Source organism: Dromiciops gliroides, chromosome 1 (genome assembly GCF_019393635.1).
Source record: "Dromiciops gliroides isolate mDroGli1 chromosome 1, mDroGli1.pri, whole genome shotgun sequence".
NCBI classification, from domain to species: Eukaryota; Metazoa; Chordata; class Mammalia; order Microbiotheria; family Microbiotheriidae; genus Dromiciops; species Dromiciops gliroides.
Genome location: NC_057861.1, coordinates 705,908,690 through 705,929,039, shown reverse-complemented (window position 1 = coordinate 705,929,039; position 20,350 = coordinate 705,908,690). Strand labels below are relative to the sequence as shown.

At 43.0% G+C, this 20,350-nt stretch overlaps 1 protein-coding gene across 1 annotated transcript; it reads left to right on the top strand.

The window, feature by feature from the left end:
• The first annotated feature begins 4,885 nt into the window (after window positions 1-4,885).
• On the top strand, window positions 4,886-11,929 carry TRH (thyrotropin releasing hormone). Its single transcript, XM_043976224.1, has 3 exons — window positions 4,886-5,017; window positions 6,693-6,901; window positions 10,154-11,929. Exons 2-3 carry the CDS (start codon window positions 6,706-6,708, stop codon window positions 10,633-10,635), a joined length of 678 nt encoding a protein of 225 aa, XP_043832159.1. The 5' UTR covers window positions 4,886-5,017; window positions 6,693-6,705; the 3' UTR covers window positions 10,636-11,929.
• Window positions 11,930-20,350: the final 8,421 nt, after the last annotated feature.

Here is a 20,350-nt window from a genome sequence, read left to right as displayed (position 1 = left end):
AGATAGAGATAACCCACTTCCCCCACTTTGTAAATCATGGCTTTGATCCTATTACTCCCAGTGACTAATAAAAGCTTAAATTTGGATAGTGCCTTAAGGTTTTACCAAACATTTCCCTCACAATAAGCCTGTTAGGCAGTAGTGCAAATATCTCCATTTAACAGGCAAAGAAACAGGCTCAGAGAGGTCATAGCTTGTAAGGGTAAGACACAGAATTTGTAGACTGTGGTGTTTTTCATTCAGTAGCTTTTTATTTTTTTTTAATTTTTTAATTTTTAAATTTTTTTTAGTGAGGCAATTGGGGTTAAGTGACTTGCCCAGGGTCACACAGCTAGTAAGTGTGTGTTAAGTGTCTGAGGCCAGATTTGAACTCAGGTACTCCTGACTCCAGGGCTGGTGCTCTATCTACTGCGCCACCCAGCTGCCTCCAGTAGCTTTTTATTATCCACAAAATAAAACCCAAATTTCTGAGCCTATCATGCTGTGCTTTCACTGTCTGGCCTCTTAGGAAAGACATGTACAGTGTCTTCAATAATCAGAAAAGTGGTCCTTTAGAGGAAGTATCACATTTATCATTTGGGCCTTCAGAGGGTAGAAGAAAAATGGGTGACAGTTAAAGGAAACTAGATTTTGGTTTAAAATAAGAAAATATCTAATAGTCTGGTCTGTATTACCATGAATTGGTCTAATTTTGTAGATTCTTGGCCATGCCACACCTTTCTCCCTATTTGCCCTTTCCCCTTTCCCCAGACACATTCATTTAGTAACTACATGACTATTTGCCTAGGATGCTGTAGCAGTGATTACTGCAATGGGTAGGATGATGAGCTAGGGAACCTCTGTAATCCCTTCAAGTTCTGAGATTCTATGATTTTATTTGAGATGACATTAGGCTCATAGGATTTAGAGCAGAAAAGGACTTTAAAAGATCATCTAGACAAGCCCCTTCATCATTAATGTGATGGAGCTGAATCTCAGAGATAAATGGCTTGCCCCAAATCATAGAGCCATCGAACAAAGATAGGATTCTATTCCTGGTCCTGTGACTTCAAATACACTACATTGGACTGTTAGGTGGCGTTTGTCTTATCATTTTTGACTTTAAGCTCCGTAACTACAAGACTGAAATCGTCCTTTGTGCTGTGGGCAATTCTCACCTACTGTGGAGGTTTAATCAATGAATAACATAGAACTAGAACAGTGAGTACAGGGCACCTGAGAATGGCAACAAAGAACCTGGTGTGATAGGGACTAGGTACCTTGGACAGTGCCTCCCACCAAGCTTCTTAATGGCTCTCTTTCCTTGCCTAGCCCTGGGGTGTTGGAAAAGTCTAACTGTGGCCATAAATCAGTTCCTGGTGTTCCAGTCCCAGTTTGAGCTAGGTTTATTACAACATGCCCACTCTGATCTCTTCTTCCTGTGAACCCCCACAGCACCTATTATCTTTACTGCTCTAGAGGCACCTAATTATTAATCGTCTTGTCTAAATATTTAACAGTTTTGTCTAAATATTTAACAGTTTCACATGTAGGTGTGTCTTATTTTCCAGACAGAGTATAAGTTCCTAGTAGAGGTCTTATACTGATGTTAGATAAATCACTGTACATCATAGATTTAGAGCTGTCGATTATAAGTTTCAGATTTTAGACCTTAGATCTTTCTCACCTTACTCAGAATTAGATAGGGTGTTGGACCTGTACTCGGGAAAAGTTGAATTCAAATCCTCCCTTAGACTCTTATTAGTTGTATGACCCTGGGGAAGTCACTTAACCCCCATCTGCAAAATGGGGACAATAATAGCACTTACCTCACAGGGCTATTATACAGACCAAATAATATAACACATGTAAAGTGCTTTGCAAACCTTAAGTTGCTACATAAATGCTAGCTGTTATTATGATTTACTACAACATCGTCATTTTGCAGACCAAGAAATTTGGGCCCAGAGAGGATAAATGACTTGCTTTGTCTCTGACCAGTTATGTAACTCTGAGAAAGTAATTTAACTTCTCTAGGCCTCCATTTTCTCATCTGTAAATTGGGGAAAATAATAGTACCCACCTTACAGGATTGTTGTGAAGAACAAATATATACATACATATATATACATAAACATATATGTATGTGTATGTATATATGTAGACACACATGTACATATATACATATATTACTTTGTAGATCTTAAAGTACTGTATAAATGTTAACAATTATTAGTATTGTTCAAAGCCATACCGGTTTAGTGAGTGTTTGGGCTAGCATTTGAACTTAGTACTATTTCCAAATTTAGTGCTTTTTATACAACTGCTTCCTTAAAAAAGCAGTGGTTTGGGAAACAGTGGGTTTAGTTTATATCCCAAATGATAGAATTGGAGATCCAGACTTTAGAGACCTTCAAGTACAGCCTGCTCATTTTAAATTGATCTTGCCCATGTGGTTATGCCTCCACCAATGCAGAAGGAAACCTGTACCACCACTACGATACATACACCACCAGCAGCACCATTACCACCATGCATACCTTCTTATGTGTGATTCTTATCTGTGTTTTCCCTTTAACCTTCCATAGAACATCCACCCAGCAAACTTCCTCTAGTTCTTTTAAAGCTTCATGTCTTCATCTTATAGGTGAGGAAAATGAAGCACAGAAAAGGGAAGATGACCTGACCAAGACTATACAGTAGAGCTGAGACTAGAACACACATCTTTTGACTCCATAATTCACTGTTCATATAATTCATTTCACCATACCTCCTTGGGTTATACTTCTGGCTCTGTCCTTTGCATAGCTAAGCATGAGGAAAACAAGGAAGACTTGGGTCCCAAGATGACTTGATTCATAGGCATATGTAGACACTTTCTACATAGTCTCATTTCAGAGATGCTGAGTATGCTTCTTTGTCCCACAAATCATTTACTCAATTGTGTCATGGAGCCCAACATTCTAGGCTCAGAATATAGAGCTCGCTTTCCAGGTCTAAGCTTTTAGAAGTCATCTAGTCTAACCCTTTCATCTTACAGATGAGGAAACTGAGGTCTCAGGTAGGAAGATGAGGCTTGCCTTAGGTGACACTAATACGGATAGAGCAGAAGATCTGGGATTTAAGAAGAGTACTCAGGTATTCTTCTCACTTGGTCCTGAAGCCTCCTAGACTTTATTACAATGTGAATACCCTCTAGTTTGGGAAACAAATTCTTTTTTTTTTTTTTTTTTTTTGCAGGGCAATGAGGGTTAAGTGACTTGCCCAGGGTCACACAGCTAGTAAGTGTCAAGTGTCTGAGGCCGGATTTTAACTCAGGTACTCCTGAATCCAGGGCCAGTGCTTTACCACTGCGCCATCTAGCTGCCCCCTCTTTTTTAAATTATAGCAGGTTTTATAGGTCAGAGTATGGCTGTGGTATAGGAATGCCTCGGGTGCCAGGAGGAAGGAAAGGACCATTAATCAAATCTCTTCAGCCCAATGGATAAAACAGGGATAATAGCTTCCTTCCTTATCAACTTTACGAGTGTAATGTTGTGAAACAAACAAGAGCTCTTAGGATCAAAAGCTTCTGATAAAGCATTTTCATAGGATTCTTGGGGGGGGGGGGCTTATGACCTCCATAGGCATGGTACCTGGTTACTTTTTTGTCTCCCCTGATTTAAATTCAGGTCCCTCTCTTGTTGGTCAGTGCCAGCTGCACCCACTATAATGACAGATTTCTGGAAATAAATGTGCCATCAGAAATTAGAGATAGAAGAAAGGGTCCCCCAGCTCTCATCAGCATCCTTTTGGAGCTGGGCAAGGACTGCTGCCTGAGAGCCCTTTGGAAATCCTGCAATTAGTCTCATTCTCTAATCACACTCACAAATACTATAGGGAGGTACAATCAACAAGAGGCCATACTTCTCAATGCCCTCCTTATCCTGCACCAGAATGGTCTGTGAACTTTAATGTTTCAATTATTGCACTCAGTTGCTGTGGTGTTATGGACAAGGCGGATCCCTCTTGAGGGCTCACATCCTTCTATAAAACATGGGGATTATTCTGGGGTTTTTTGTTTTGTTTTGTTTTGTTTTTGTTTGTTTTTTTAGTGAGGCAATTGGGCAATTGGGGTTAAGTGACTTGCCCAGGGTCACACAGCTAGTAATTGTTAAGTGTCTGAGGCCAGATTTGAACTCAGGTACTCCTGACTCCAGGGCCGGTGCTCTATCCACTGCACCATCTAGCTGCCCCATGGGGATTATTCTGGATGACATTTAGGGTTCCTTCCAAATTCTAACAGTCTAGGATCCTAGAGACATAATGATATAGTAGAAAGAATACTGGAATAGGACTGTGGAGACCCAGCTTCCAATCCTGGTTCTGCACACGTGTGACCTTGGGTTAGTCACTTACCATCTTTGGACTTCAGTTTCCTCATCTGTAAAATGAAGTAGCTAGGGTAGATGGCTTCTAAAGTCAAAATTCTAGGTGGTTTCTAAGGCTTCTCTGCCTGTTCTCAGTCTAGGATTTTTATGGTTTTGAGTAGTCTTTTCCCCTCCCTCTCACTCCTTAGCCCTTCATTCATCCTGTTCAGCTTCCCACCTGTCCAGCACCAAATCCCCTCGTTCAGAGGAGGGCAGCTCAGCCTTTAAGCTGTCTGCCCCATGAAATATCTCCAGTGCCCTTGGAGCCTTGAAGGAACATCCGCTGGGACCCAGGGTGACTGACTATGGTAGGAGTTGCCAAGAGCTTTGGTCTGAGCCCCACTTCAATGACATCAAGTCTAGCTGGCTGGGTGGGGGAGTTGGGGGGCTGAGAGGGGTGGGGAGTGACTTCACTCTCAGCTATTTGCATATCAGGCCCCGCAGACGACTCAGTATAAGTAGGGCAGGCAGCACAGCACCGGCACTGTCAGCAGGGAGGGAGGGAGCTCCCTTGGTTACTGTACGCCTTTGCTGCTACTCTTCCTCAGCTCCAGGAGCCCAACCAACTCTGTCCAGGAGCTCTGGCACACTCCTAGAGGGAAGGCAGCTCACCAGTCGGCAGCATACAGGTAATTCTCAAGCTTTTTCTCTGAATGCAATGAAGCCTGAAACGGGAGGGGTTGGTGCTTTTTTTTTATCTCAATGAATAAGGCCGGGAGGATGTGGTGGAAGTTGGAGGTTGGAGCTGAAAAGGTTAGATTAGAAAATCTCACCTCCAAAGCAAATGGGATGCTGTCTGAGTGAGCTGCACATCTCGGCACAGGAATGCAGGTGGAGGCTGATAAGAACGAAGAAACCCTACATTTGTGTAGTATTTGAGACTTTTCAAAGCACTTCTCTGTCTGTTATCCCAACTGAGCATAAACCTAGATATGTATAATGCATATTTTACATGCATGTGTATAGAATGTGTAAATATGTATTTATACAAACTAGGTGCACGGTTGGGAGTGGGCTTCACTAAGGCTTATTTTTCACCTCTGTCTATACAGATGCACCCATTTTTATCACAAGATATTTGTCATAAAATATTCGCACTTGAATTTTAGATTTTAAAATCCTAATTCTAAGATTCTGACTAAGATCTCTAGGAATATCAAGTCACATATTTAGAAGGAACTTTAGAGGCTATATGGTCTAATTCCCTCATTTTGCCAATGACAAAACTGAAGTCCAAAATAAGTGGTGGAGCAAAGATTTGAATCCAGGTCTTCTGACTTACAATCCAACTCTCAGGTTCCTATTGTAAGATTTCAACTCTAAGTTTCTGTGATAAATATTTATGAACATAATACTCATCAACATGCTTGTGAATGTATATCTATAAGATATGGAGAGAAGAGCGAGTGAATATTGAAAAACATATTACATGATTTTGTCTTCTGCCTTTTAATATGCATATATTTGTATATACATATAAATGAATGGTGGCATGCTACAGCTGGCCTCAAAACAAGCAAGATTTGAGTTCAAATTTTGATTATCACATCCAGACTTGGACAAATCACTTAACTTCTCCATATTCTAGGTCACTTTCTAAGTTACAAAGAAGGCGCTGACCTGCATTGACAGAAGGAGGTTTCTCATCTAGGGCTCCTATAGCAATGAAATCACAGTTCCAGTCCCTCTCCCATATGTGTGTGTGTATATATATATATATATATATATATATATATATATATAATTTAAATATCACATCTATATTGTATATTTTACAAGTGGAGGGAGAGAAAAAAGGGAGGTGAAGGAGAATGAAACAAAGAAAGAGAGGGATAAGAAGGTGAAAGAGGGAGAGGGAAGAAAGGGGGATTGGGAAGGAAGCAAAGTGAGAAAAGGGCAGCTACTGCAGGAGGGAGAAAGAGGAAGAAGAGAGGAATAGAGGAGGAAGAAAGAAAAAAGACAGGGACAAGAACTGGAGAAAGAAGAGAAGGAAAGAGGGGGAAAAGAGGGAAGAGTGGGAGAGGAGAGTGAATATAGAACATGGTGAAGGGAGACAATGTCTTTGAGGGAGTGAAAAAGGTTTTTAATTTGGGGAGGGGGGTAGAGAGAGGGGGAGAGACAGAGACAGAGAAAGAGAGATGGAGAGACAGAAAGATAGACACAGACAGACAGACAGACAGACAGATTGATCCCCGACCTTGTTCCCTCCTGGTCAGAAATCAACGGGTGTCTGGTCTGCAAGATAGTAATGTTCTTGCTCTCCCCCAATTCCATGCCTGTCTTTTCTTATCCCATGCTGGATAGCTCCAGTGCCACCATGACCCACCTGTGGCTGCTGCCGCTGCTCCTGTCCCTGGCTCTGTCCAGTGTCTCCATAAATCTTGGCCAGCCAGCTGCAGCAGAAGTGGACAGTGAGGAGCGAGGTCGTCTGGAAGATATCTTGCAGAGGGCTGAGCACCTCTTTCTCCAGTCAAACCTGCAGAAACTAGAAGAGGAAGGAGAGGACAACTCAGGTAAGGAGATGAGTTGTCTGCCCTTCCTTAAACTTGGTCTTTGCCTTTTCAAACTCGGAGGGGCATGGAGTGGACAATGAACTTCTATTAAAGTGAGGGCCATGTCAGCCGTATGCTACTGAAGGATTTCATTCTTGCCTCTATTGTTCTTTCCCCTGTCTATACTTGCCCTCTGGTTTGTGGTGCTTTCTCTCTCTAACATCAAGGGCTGGGAAGTGCTTAATGTGTTTCCACCAAATTCTTAATATCTGTGAATAAACCACAGACTCATAGGATATTGGGGCTGGAAGGGACTTTATAGGTTATTTCATTGAACCCCTTTGCCTTACAGACATAAATTTCCTCATTTGTAAAACAACCTCAAAAGACTCTTCCAGGTGTAGCCAGATCTCTGATCCCTGTTCAGATCTCACCTCTGAGTCTTACCATCTGTGTGTCCTTGGTCAGGTCACTTAGCTCCCAGGAGCCTCAATTTCCTCATCTGCGAAATGAGGGAGTTGGATCCATCTAAGACCTTATGACCCTCTTATCCTATGATCTTATGAATCTTAGTGAAGGCAAAATCATATAACTAGTTAATAACATCAGAGCAATGCTCTAATTCCCTTGCCCATGTTCCAAAGTTTCCTAGGGTTCCTTTCTCTCTTCTTCCCCCATACCTCACTATTGACTATATATATGGTGGCAGCGGCCACACCCTTGGCATGGTCCCTTCTGGGGGCAGAGGGATCAGTCCAGCACAAAAGGGCAGTAGATTTCTTGTCTTTAGCAATTCATCTCTTCCCTCCTACCCACTTTCAATTAGAATTCATGGAGTGTTAAGGTGCCTGTTTTGGTCTGGGCTTCATGGCTAGGAGTCTATGAGGCTTGGATTCTGTGGGTATAGACAGGTTGTAGCTACCCTAATCCCTTTAGCCTAAAGCTGAGGAAGTAGGGATAGAGAACTAGCTGGATGACTGGGAGATTTAACACCAACACCTGCCCTGAGCCCAGTATTCCTTCCAGGCACCCTATCCAATGCCCTTTTCCGTTAATATTAATGATGCTAGCATTTATAGATTGCTTTCAAGGTTTGCAAAACACTTCACAAATATTCTTACTTAATACCACAATTACTCTGTGAGGTAGGTGTTGTTATTATCCTTATTTTGAAGATGAGGAAACTGAGCTAGAGAGAGGTTGAGTAACTTAGCCCAGGGTTAGCTAGTGTCTGAAGCCAGATTTGAGTTCAGGCATTCCAAATGCCAAGTATTGCACTCTCTCCACTGTATCACCTACTTACCTCTTTGTTCCATACCTTCTCTGCTTACTTTGGTCGCTGTCTCCATATCCCTTTTTAGCAAGGGGAAGGGGAACTCTGCATGGACACACATACCAGTAAGGATACAAATTTGTATGTGAAGGCATATCTGCATTTATGCCTTAGTGTGCATCTGTGAACATACTGCTTGTCTATGCATCTATGTGTATGCATAGGGTTGGCAGAGCTGATAGTATCAGCTACCCATTAGGCTCCTCTGCCCCCCAAAAGGACCTGGATTTGCCTTCATTTGCATCCCTAGCACTTAGTACAGTGCCTGCCAGGTAATAAATGCTGGTTGACAGGAAGGTGAAATCAGAGACAGTCTAAAGGAGTTAATTCTTCCTCAAAAGCCAGTGGCTTCCTCCTGGTTCTCTTCTCCCACCCTGAGCACTTGGCTGCCTCTCTCAGAACCTTTTGCCAAAACCCAGGAGGGAGCAAGTTGCCTTCAGTGCTTCAGGTTAACGTTCTCTCCTCTGAGCTATTTGAGGGGGTCATCCACCTTGTCAGACCTTTTGAAGCTTCCATGGGGGAATCATTTCCAGCTGAATCATTTCTTTTGGGTCATGCAGCTGAAACCATTTGGCTGCTGAGTATGGGTCAAAAACTGACCAGATCATTTATCAATCCAGCCTTTTTCATGTGGTCGGCAATGTGGAGATAGCTTTATGAAATGATTTCCCCAAAGAATCAGCTTGGTTCTCTGCTGCCCAAGAAACCTGCTGCCCAAGGGGTCAGAGCTGGTATTTCAGAGTGCCCTGGGCTTGGCGTATTTGGGTGGATTGAAGCCACTTAATCTTAGTGAGGATGGTTAGGGAACATAGCATGAGAGTGTGTCGCTGTCCATTTACTATGTATGTGTTAGAGGGTGTTCAGGGGTTTATACATGAGTGTCTATATGAGTCTGTGTCTAGAAGTGAGAATAGTAATAGGAATGAGCTTTGACTGGGGAGGCATTTGTAGAACATGAGGAGGAGGGCCGGGTTTGGAATTGGAACTCTCAATTCACCTGTGTGACTATAGGTGAGTCGCTTAACCCCTTCCTCACCTGAAGGGGTTGGACTAGATGACCTTGAAGCTTCCTTCCATCTCTGAATCTATGATCTGTTGAGAGAGCATGCTACTGAGTAAAAGTAGGTTATCTGGCTGCATCTATATGTGGAGGTAATTGAGAGTGTGTGTATGAATACGTGTACCTGAGGGTGCATACAGGCAGATGAATGTATATGAATCTGTAAGGGACAGTCAGGGCTGACAATGTCAGCACTTGTGATCCTTCTATCTCCTGGCGTGCTGGTAAATATTTGACAACCAGCCCACTAGAAAGAAAACTGTACATGTGACACACTCTAAGTTGAATTTGCATTAACAATATTTTCTCCCTCACTTTCTTGACTCTAGACAATCAGCAAGCCCAGATTTGTAGCATTTGCCAATTTCCAAGGTGTAAATGCTCACACTAAAAATTTGACAATAGGTTCTCACAAGCCGGTAGGAGCTGGCTGCAGCCCCACCCCATCCCATGGCCTTCATTTTGTCCATTCTGCCACCATGAGAGGAACTGCCCACTGGGTCCATGTAGAACCAACCTGAATTTCCCTTCCCAACCTCAAAGGTACCAGTAAAGCAACTGGATGGTATGTGGTAAAATTGTGAGACAGACACATTTTGTTTTCATAGCCTCACTTCTCTTTTTTTCCTAGTGTGATCAGTTATTCACACTATCAGACAAATTCATTTCATGGGCAAAGAGCTGACCTCCCCCTACCATGAAGTGCTAATTAAAGGTGGAACCTCAGGCATTGTGATGGGCTGTAGATGAGGCATTTGGGCACAGTGGAGCCTCACTATAATTTTATCTCATAGGCAGCCATTCAAGTGCACAAAAGCTTGGTGTTGAGGGTAACATGGTGGGTGGGCGTTTTCATTCATTTACTTATTTCCTTTCCCAGAGCTGCAGGCCCCCCAACTAGACTGGCTTGTGAAGAGACAACATCCTGGGAAGAGATTCTCTGAGGTCTTTGAGAAGAGGCAGCATCCAGGCAAAAGGGAGGAAGATGAGGCAGAGGAGGAAGAAGCGGGGGATGGAGGGGCCGCCATGGAGGTCCACAAGCGCCAGCACCCAGGCAAGCGTGAGGAGGAGGCCTGGGAGGCTGATGGCAAGCAGCAGAAGAGGCAGCACCCAGGCCGGAGGGCCTCCTGGGTCAAGGACAGTGAGGGGGATGTGTCCAAACGGCAGCACCCGGGCAAACGGAACCCGGGCCCTGAGGGCCAAGGCCCTGCCTTCCTCTGCAGCCCCCGGGGGGCCTCCCACTGTGGCCTCTTACTAGAGCTCTTGGATGACCTCAGGAGGGGCCCGGGGCCTGAGAAGAGGCAGCACCCGGGGAGGAGGTCACCCTGGGGAGAAGAGGGAACAGACGGGGAAGAGGACTAATGCCCAGCCAGTCTGAAGGGAAAAGGTTCAGGCCTCAGTGTATGGTCTCTGAGTGTGGCAGGAATAATTCCCACAAGCTGGTTTTCTTTTCTTTCACTTAGTCTTCTCAATCCCTTGCTAGTGACATGGCCAGGATATCCCTAATCCCTAGGTGCCAATTCCCAAATCTCTGAGGGCCTGGGAATGGAGAATGGGGGTGGGGAGGAAGGTAGATTCTACCCCTTATTATTGCAAGCCCCGTGTCCCCCAACCCCCTTTCTAAGGTCCCCTGGGTTATTTTGGCTCATCATCAGCATCTCTCGGGTTAGGGGGTAAATGAGGGACCCTTTGCCACTATGTTTGAGTGGACTGGAGCCTGTCAGGCAGGAAAGGACATGGAGAGAGTGCAGATGGGCCTGACCAAAACTTGAAAGGTGGTGGTGTCCAAGCCTCTGGCCATAGTCCATGAGGCCAAAGCCTTTCCCTGTCTCAGCCCAGGCCAGGCTGTCTGCTGGCAGCTGAGATGTTTCTGCTTCCTGTTTCCTGGGTTCCATTAGATTTGGGCCAGTCCTTCTCTGGCGAGGGTAAGATTCTCAGCAATAGACGAGGGCCAAGAGGGTGGGCATGATCTGTCTCCCCTTCTCTTAATCCAGACATTCTGTGAAACGGTCGAAAGCAGCAGCTGGCCCATTTACAATGCCCTGTCACCCTTCCTCCTTGCCTGTGTCTACCCAGGTCATCCTTAATGACCCATAGAATCCTCATGCCCTCCCTTTGAGTATGAGCAAGACCTGAGGCAGGGAAGGAAAGATGAGCAGCAGGTGGTGGGCAAAGCTCAGGCAGGGAAATGGGAAGGAGAGGAGCTGCCAGTCCCCAAACATCACTGGGTGAAAGAAACCCCAGAAGAGAATCAACAGGTCACTAGGGGGCTCCTTGAAGACCCTCGGTGATCTCGTCCTTGTCTTTCCTTCCCTCCGAACAGAGACTTCACAAATTTCCTTCTTCCCTGGCCAAAGGTACTGCTCCCCCTGCCACCCCTCCCTGTGTTCATTTCCCTGTTCTGTCCCCTTGTTGGGCATCCCCTGGCAGTTTGCTAATATGGTCAAATCACATAAAACCCCTCCTTGGTTGAAAAAACAAAATTAAATGAAAGTGGAAAAGCTATGTTTCTAGGCAAAGCTCTCTTGTGGTATAGTGATGTTGGCTATGGGTAAGAATGTTTGTACATATGAACATTTTAATATCAAAGTGGAAGTGTGACTTATACATTCACACCAGTCCCTTTGGAAGCCTCATAATACTAATAAAAATTGCATCTGGATGAACCTTATAACGTTGTGATTGCACTTCTGCTGAATCTCAGAATCTTGGAGCCAACAGGGACATTAGGAGTCATTCTAGTCAAACACCCTCAATTTGCAAAAAATGGAAGCCTAGGGAATATGAAAGTTGGGAGGGACCTGAGAGGCAATCTAGTCCAAAAAGAAAAAACCCAACCACACAAATACACAAAAAATTCCTGCCCTCAAAGATCTGACATTCTATAGCATCTCCTATTTCTGCTGTGTATGTTATATACACAGATCCATAAATGTGAGGCAATTTCATGGAATCATAGAATTTGAGAATTGGAAGGGACCTCAAGTCATTTGGTCCCATCCATACACAAAAAGATTGCCCAATATAACATACCTGACAGTCATCTAGCCTCTGGCTGAAGACCTCCAAAGAGGGGTAACCCACTACCTCTTAAGGTAGCCCATCTCACTTTTGGACATCTCAAATTGTTGGGAAATCTTTCTTCATATCCAACTTTCCCTCAATGTTCCTGCTCTTGCCCTCTGAGGTCAAACAAAGCAAGTCCAGTGCCTCCTTCCCAAAACATCCCTTTGGATGTGTAACCACAGCTATCAATCCCTACCACCACTCGCACCCCTTGGTCCTTTCTTCTGCAAGCTAAATACACTCAGGTCTTTCAACCAATCAAGGAGAGAGAATTACCAATATGGGGGAACAGAGAAGGCTTCTCATGAACTGAGCCCGGAGGGAAGATAAGAAGAGGCAATAGGGAATTCCTGAAGGTTTGTGATCTAGAAAGGACCTTAGAAGCCATCAAGTCCAACACCCCTTTCTCATTTTATGGACAAGGAAAAGTAACTTGCCCAAAGTCGCAGAATTAATCAGTGGTCTGGGTAATAGGAACAATGCTTGAACTCACATAATCTTTGCTTATGTTTATTTAAGAATGCTCTCCCACTTTTTTTCTTTCAAATGCCTGAGGCAAGGGACAGCTAGGTGGCACAGTGGATAAAGCACTGGCCTTGGATTCAGGAGGACCTGAGTTCAAATCCAGCCTCAGACACTTGGCACTTACTAGCTGTGTGACTCTGAGCAAGTCACTTAACCCTCATTGCCCCCCCCATCCTTCAAATGGCTGAGGCAAATATTACATTATGAATTTTATCCTTAAATCCACTATATCTCAGATAACCTTTGGGGTAATAAATTTAGAACTGGAAGGCACTATAGAAACCATCATCTCTAAACCCCCATTTTATAGGTAATAATAATAGCTAACATTTATATAGCACCTACTATGCGCCAGGCACTGGGCTAAGCGCTTTACCAATTTTACTTCATTTGATCCTTACAACAACCATGGGAGGTGGATGCCATTATTCTCCATTGTCCTACATAATCAGTATGTGTCAGAAACAGAGTTTGAACTCAGGCCCGCACCATACTGACTCTTAGATATGCACTTGGGCCTTCTTTGACTTTTGCTTTATTTACATTGGACAACTTCTTGAGTTTATACTGTATTGACAATGGAGTGAAATTAACCCACCAGAAAATCGGGAATCTGTACAACCTTGGGTAAATCTGTTGATCTTTATGGGCTTCAGTTTCCTTTTCTTTGAAGTAGGAGGGTGGTGGGAGGTGAATTTTTTTTACTGGATTAGCCCCAGCTTCCCTTCCAGTGCTGGGTCTAGAGTCAGGAAGATTTGAGTTGAAATCCAACCTTAGATACTTACTAGCTGTGAATTTTATTATTAGTTATATGCTCAGGTGGGTTGTTCTCAAAAAGTGCCCATAGGAAAAAAAAGTGCCCATAGGGGAAGATCTCTAGAATGAAATATCCTCTGTGGAGAATCAAAATGTGTGGATGGGTTGTGATTGGCATTGAAATCCACATCGATAAGATCACAGATTTACTGTCATCTTAAAGAAGGAAAGGAGGAAGGAAATAAGCATTTATCAAGGACCTACTATGTGCCAGGCACTGTGCTAAGCACTTTACCAATTTATGTCATTTTATCCTTACAACAACCATGTGAGGTGGGTGCTATTATCATCCCATTTTACAGTTGAGGAAACTGAGGCAGGCAGAAGTCAAATGATTTGCCCGGGTCACACAGCTAGTCACTATTTGAGAATAGATTTGTACTCTGGTCTTCCTGGCTCCAAGTTAACACTTTAACCTCTATACCACATTGCTTCTTAATTCAATTCAACAAATTTATCAAATGCCTACAATGTACAGGGCACTGTTAGGTAAGGAGAATATGAGACAAAACAAAACAGTGTCTGCCATCAAGGAAGTTACATTCTTCTGGAGGGGGAAGGGGCATACTCTGACATATACACAGATAATCTTTTTTTTTAAATTAAATTAAATTTTTTTTAGTGAGGCAATTGGGGTTAAGTGACTTGCCCAGGGTCACACAGCTAGTTAAGTGTTAAGTGTCTGAGGCCGGATTTTGAACTCAGGTACTCCTGACTTCAGGGCCGGTGCTCTATCCACTGTGCCACCTAGCTGCCCCACACAGATAATCTTAATACAGGTGGAACATACTATCCCTTTAATGTTTGTTGTTGAGTTTAGCTTTCTCTGAGTTTTAAGAGAAACTTACTGGGGCAGCTAGGTGGCGCAGTGGATAGAGCATTGTCCCTGGAGTCAGGAGGACCTGAGTTCAAATCCAGCCGCAAACACTTGATACTTACTAGCTGTGTGAACCTGGGCAAGTCACTTAACCCCAATTGCCTCACAAAAAAAAAGAGAGAGAAACTTACTCTGAGAGACTTTTGCTGGGGGTTGTCATAGGATTCTGAAATGTCTACAGAGTTCTGAATGTGAAAAATTGTAGTAAACTGTGAAAATATGGACATCAAAATTATTGTATGATTTGTAGACAAATGCAATTTTTCCTACTCTAGATAGATGAGAAGTTTATTATTAGTCATATGCTAAGGTGGGTTGTTCTCAGGGAGTATCCATACTGTGGACCCAGGAAGATATAAAAGGAGAGACAGAGACAGAGACAGAACCTAAGAAAAACAGAGCCAGAGAGAGATAGAGGCACGCGCGCGCACACACACACACACACACAGACGGAGACAGAGAGATGAGGCAGACATTCACAGAGACAGAGAGAGAAACAGAGAGGCAAAGACAGGTGCACACAGAGATACAGAGGCAGAGAGACAGAGACAGAGGGATACATACAGAGAGAAGCAAAGAGAAAGAGATAGAGAAACAGGCAGAGAAAGATAGGGATAGAGAGAAAGAATGGTGAAAGGACAGAATACATAACTGCAGCAGCTAAGTTTGAATCTTTAAGTGATGGATTAATGATAGTGGCTGTTGAAGAGTAAATCTAGTCTGATTAGAGGAATAAATAGAAAATCAGAGAAGTCACCCAGTAGAGGGAATCATTTGGGTGACATATCATGCCCAAAGAGCTATCAGTCAAGCTTGGCATAAATCAACTCAGCTTAGCCGCTGAAGTATCTATTCAATATAGAAGCTACACTCATAACAGAACTTTTATGGGTAGTTCCCATGACAGAAAGAGAACACTGGACTTGTAAACTACTTTGACCACAAGGCTTTTGTTTACTCATGTGTCTCCTTGACAAGTTTCTGTGTGTGCCTATTTTCCCACCAGGGATACTAAGTGTAGTGGTGAGAGAGTGTGATCCCAGATTATGTGTGGCTTGTGATATTATTTATGCATTTTCTTTAATATATAACCTGTAATATTATGATTTCTTTTGTCATTATTTTTAAGATTTAAACATATCATTGTGAATGGCTGACTGGGCAAATAAAACCACACTGATAGGGGCACAAAAACTAGAGTTGTGAGTAGAAGAAATATTTCCCCTCAACAGGATTGCCCCTAGCACCATGAGAAAGTTTGAACAACCATATAGTGGTAGTCCTTCTCTGGGAATCTAGAAGTAACAGTGTGATAGGGTTAAAGTGAACAAATCAACCCAGAGAGTAAGCAGGTGTCTATTGACACAAGTGAGAGGTAATGGATGCTACAGTGAACGTTGATACGCCATGGAGCTGTTATGGAAGATAAGAAGTGATAGAAGCAAAGGCTAAATCAAGAGAAATTTCCTTAAAGATGTTTGAGTAGAAAGAAAAAAAATTAATCTGGGACCACCATGGAAGAGTATACAGAAAATATGGCTCTGAAGTTGAACCTTGAGGAAAGAGAAGGATTTGAAGATGTGAAGGAAAAGGGACTACATTCTATGCATTGGAGATGACCTGTATGAAAATACAGGAGAGAGAGAGAGAGAGAGAGAGAGAGAGAGAGAGAGAGAGAGAGAGAGAGAGATGGAGGGGAGAGAAAGAGAGAGGAAATTGATTTGAAGGAACAACTAATGGTCCAATTTGTTTTAAACACCAAGGTTATGATGGGGGAGTTATGGGTAATAGGGCTGGAAAGGAGGTGGAAACCAACCCGAGAGAGGAAAATGATGCTACACATGACTGGAAGTCTTTAAACTGAGCATGACCTCCCATCAAGAACATTATAGACTAGATTCAGGATTCAAGGTGGGGTTGGACTCAGTGATTCCTAAGGTTCCTCTCAGCTCTAAACTGCTATTTTAACACAGGCAAAGCTCTTTCCATTACCTCACACTCCCTTCCAGGAGGGAGAGATCACTGTGAATTCAATTGTTCTAGAAAGGTTTCATGCAGAAGATGGGACTTGAGCTGAGTCTTGAATGATAGACCAGAATTAGTTGGGTGGAGAACATTTCTGAAGTAGGTACCAAATCAGAATAGAGGGAAGCCATCCTTTCTACTCTGTTGGAAGTTGTACAACATCTCTGTGTCATTAAATCTCCTGATGTGCTCTTTAATTATTTCTATGAACTCGATTTTGATTAATTAATCCAATCAAAGTACTTTAACTCCGGAGTGCTGATTCCTATTCCCTTGAATGCATATAGGCTCTCTTACCTGTAGAACAGGACCAGTTAGATGGGTCCCAGATTAGCCCACTGCAGGTTTATTACCTTGGAGAACAACAATTAACTCCCCTGCTAAATATCCCTGAAAGTTACAAGTTGCCAAGGTGACCTGTGATCCATGCCAGGATTTAAATGGTGTCTGTCTTTGGGGATAATCTTTCATGAATAATTGCTACATTCTGCTCCATATAATTATTGGCACTCTGATTAGCCCAGCATTAATTATGGATAGTGACTTTCTAATTGCCAGCTGTAGAGGAAATCTTCCCAGCTCTGATACAGGTACACCATGTACACTCAGACTCTTTTGACACATTGGCATGGCTGTGGTGGATTTTGCAACCAGAAGACACCTGGATGAGCCTAGAGGGCACATGGGTTTGTGGGTATTTGATGGTACTGGGGTGCCTAGGGCAAAACATACTCTGTGATCTACCCTTCCTCCTCCACAATCCCAATATATTTATCCAGGTTCAAATGAGCTTTGATGGCTTACATTTCTAGAGGGCTTAATACCTAGAAAAGCCACTTCATAGTATCCCAGAATACAAGAGCTGGAAGGCAGCTTAGACAACATTTAGTCCAGAAATTATCTTAGAGGCAAGAAGACTAAGGGTTGCCCGGATTTTCCCAAGATTAAAGCCCTCTTAAGGAGACTTAATCAGGCCTTCTCACTTACTTCAAATTCACTGCCATTTCTACTATATCCCTTTATTCTCATCATCATCAACAATAAGCATTAATTCAACTCCTACTATGTGTTTTAAAACTGCTCCCACTGCAGGCTCTGAGGTTGAGATGCAACAGAGGATGGATTGATTCTCTGTTGCTTGTGCTAAATTTGACCTGATAATTAAAACTAAGAAAACAGAGGTTCTCCACCAGCCCATGCCACACCATCCAGACAAGACTATTTTATGGAGAACTCACACAAGGTAGGTGCTCACATGGTACTCAGAAGAAACCATTCTCAAGGTCTCTTTGAACTTTGGTATTGGTTGTGAGACATGGATTTCACTGACATAGGACCACTGAGCATGGCATAAATCCAAGAAGGTGCTGTGCTCTGTGAGCAAAGCAGAATTGTGGTATCTCAAAATAAAAGAGATGTGCAAATTTAGAGACATCTCCCTCTCAAATGGCCACACAGACTATTTGTGCCTGACTTATGGTAGAGCCTTCTGACCTTGTATTGATATAATCAGCCACAGCTAGACACACTGTACATGGACCCCAACATTTTGATTTCATTTTGGTACTCTTTGAGCAGGAGGGACCACCACCACCACCACCAACAGCAACAACAATATACCAAGTAAGGTGCTAAGTCACTGGAGATACAAAGAAAGACAAAAACATGGCCCCTGACCTCAAGGAGGTCACATTTTAATGAGGGAGACAACTTGCAAACAGCTATGTACGTACAAACAAGATATATATGGCATGAATGTAAGATAATCTCATAGGGAAGGCACTATAATTTGGGAGGACTGGGAAAGACCTCTTGAAGAAGGTGGGGTTTGAGCCAAGTTCTTGAAGGTAAAGGGAGGCCAGGAGGTGGAAGTGAAGAAGGAGAGTATTTCAGGTATGGAGGACAAATAGTACAAAGGCACAGGGTTGGGAAATAGTGTCATGTGCAAGAACAGTTAGAAGGCCAATGTTGCTGGATCCTAGACTCCTCAGGAAAGAGAGAAGTGTAAGTTGGGAAAAAGTAGAAAGAGTTGAGGTTGTAAAAGATTTTTGTTGTTGTTTTTTTTGGTTTATTTTTGTTTTTTGTTTGTTTGTTTGTTTTTTGTGGGGCAATGAGGGTAAAGTGACTTGCCCAGGATCACACAGCTAGTAAGTGTCAGTGTCTGAGGCTGGATTTGAACTCAGGTTCTCCTGAATTCAGGGCCAGTGCTTCATCCACTGAACCACCTAGCTGCCCCCTGTAAAAGGTTTTAAAAGCCAAACAGAAGAGTTTCTAATTGAACCTAGAGGTAACAGCAAGGCACTGGAGTTTACTGAGTAGGGGGTTGACACAGTCAGACCACATGATATTGGCAGAGTGGAGAGGGAGGTTTGAGACAGCAGACCTGCCCAGCAGGCTTTTGCAGTAGTCCAGGCATGAGGTGATGATGGCCTGCTTCAGGGTGGTGACTGTATCACAGGAGAGAAAGGAACATATGTGAGAAATGTTGAAAGGTAGAAATGATAGGACTCATAAACAGTTTGGATATGTGGGGTGAGAGAGTGAGGAGTTGAAGATGACACCTAGGTTTTGATCCTAGGTGACTGAGAAAATGGTGGTACTCTCAACATTAATAAAAAATTTAGGAAGAGGAAGTTTTTTGGGGGAAAGATAATGAGTTCAGTTTTGGACATGTAGAATTTAAGATATCTCTGGGATATCTAATTTGAAATACCCAACAGGTGGTTGGTGATGTGAGACTGGAGATTAAGAGAGAGGTTAGGACTAGATAAATAAAAAGGAGAATCAATTACATAGAGATGATAACTGAATCCATGCAAGCTGGTGAGATCAACAAGTGAGATGGTATAGAAGGAGAAGAGGTGTCAGGAGAGATCCTTGGGAGATGCTCATTGTCAGTGGGCATGACATGGATGAAGATCTATAAAAGGGACTCAAAAAAGAGTGGCCAGGGGACAGCTAGGTGGCACAGAAGATAAAGCTGGCCCTGGAGTCAGGAGTACCTGATTTCAAATCCGGCTTCAGACACTTAACACTTACTAGCTGTGTGACCCTGGGCAAGTCACTTAACCCCAGTTGCCTCACTAAAAAAAAAAAAAAAAAAAAGAGTGGTCAGGCAGGTCAGAGAAGAGCCAGAAGAGTCAAGCAAACTTTGAAAGGAGGAATATCAATTTGGCAGCAGTGTAGAAGATGGATTAGAGAACGGGGAGATTAGAAGGATGGGGACCAAGTAGGAAGCTATTTCAATAGTCCAAGTGGGAGATGAGTGTGTGAAATAGGGTAGAGACTGCATAAGCTAAGAGAATGGGACTAATGTTAGATGATTTAGACAAATGGACAATATTTAGAAACTGATTGGATATGAGGACTGAGGGAGAAGAGTCAAGGATGACTCTGAGGTTGTGAAATTAGGTCACCAGAAGGATGGTAGTACCTTCAGGGAAATATAAAAATTAGGGGGAGGGATAGAATGTGGGGGAAATGAATTAATTTTCCTTCAGATATACTGAATTTGAGATGCCTACAAGATATCTAGGAGATGTATGGAAGGCAAATAACAACTCCAGACTTGTCCAAAAGAGAATACAATTCACAGATGACAGATCTTAGAGTGAATTCAGGTCATAAATTATTCCTCTAATAGAATAGAAAGGCATAGAATAGATAAGAAATCAAAATCCAACAATCTGTTATGTACAAGAAACAGTGAAAAATACAGAATAAAAATGAGAGATGAGAACAAAATTTCCATGCATCAGGTGAAGGTAA

Excerpts from the sequence above, each read along its gene's own strand:
- TRH (XM_043976224.1), top strand. The coding sequence starts at position 6,706 with ATGACCCACCTGTGGCTGCTGCCGCTGCTCCTGTCCCTGGCTCTGTCC. Across the intron at positions 6,902-10,153 it reads GGAAGGAGAGGACAACTCAG|AGCTGCAGGCCCCCCAACTA; the intron begins GTAAGGAGATGA and ends TTCCTTTCCCAG.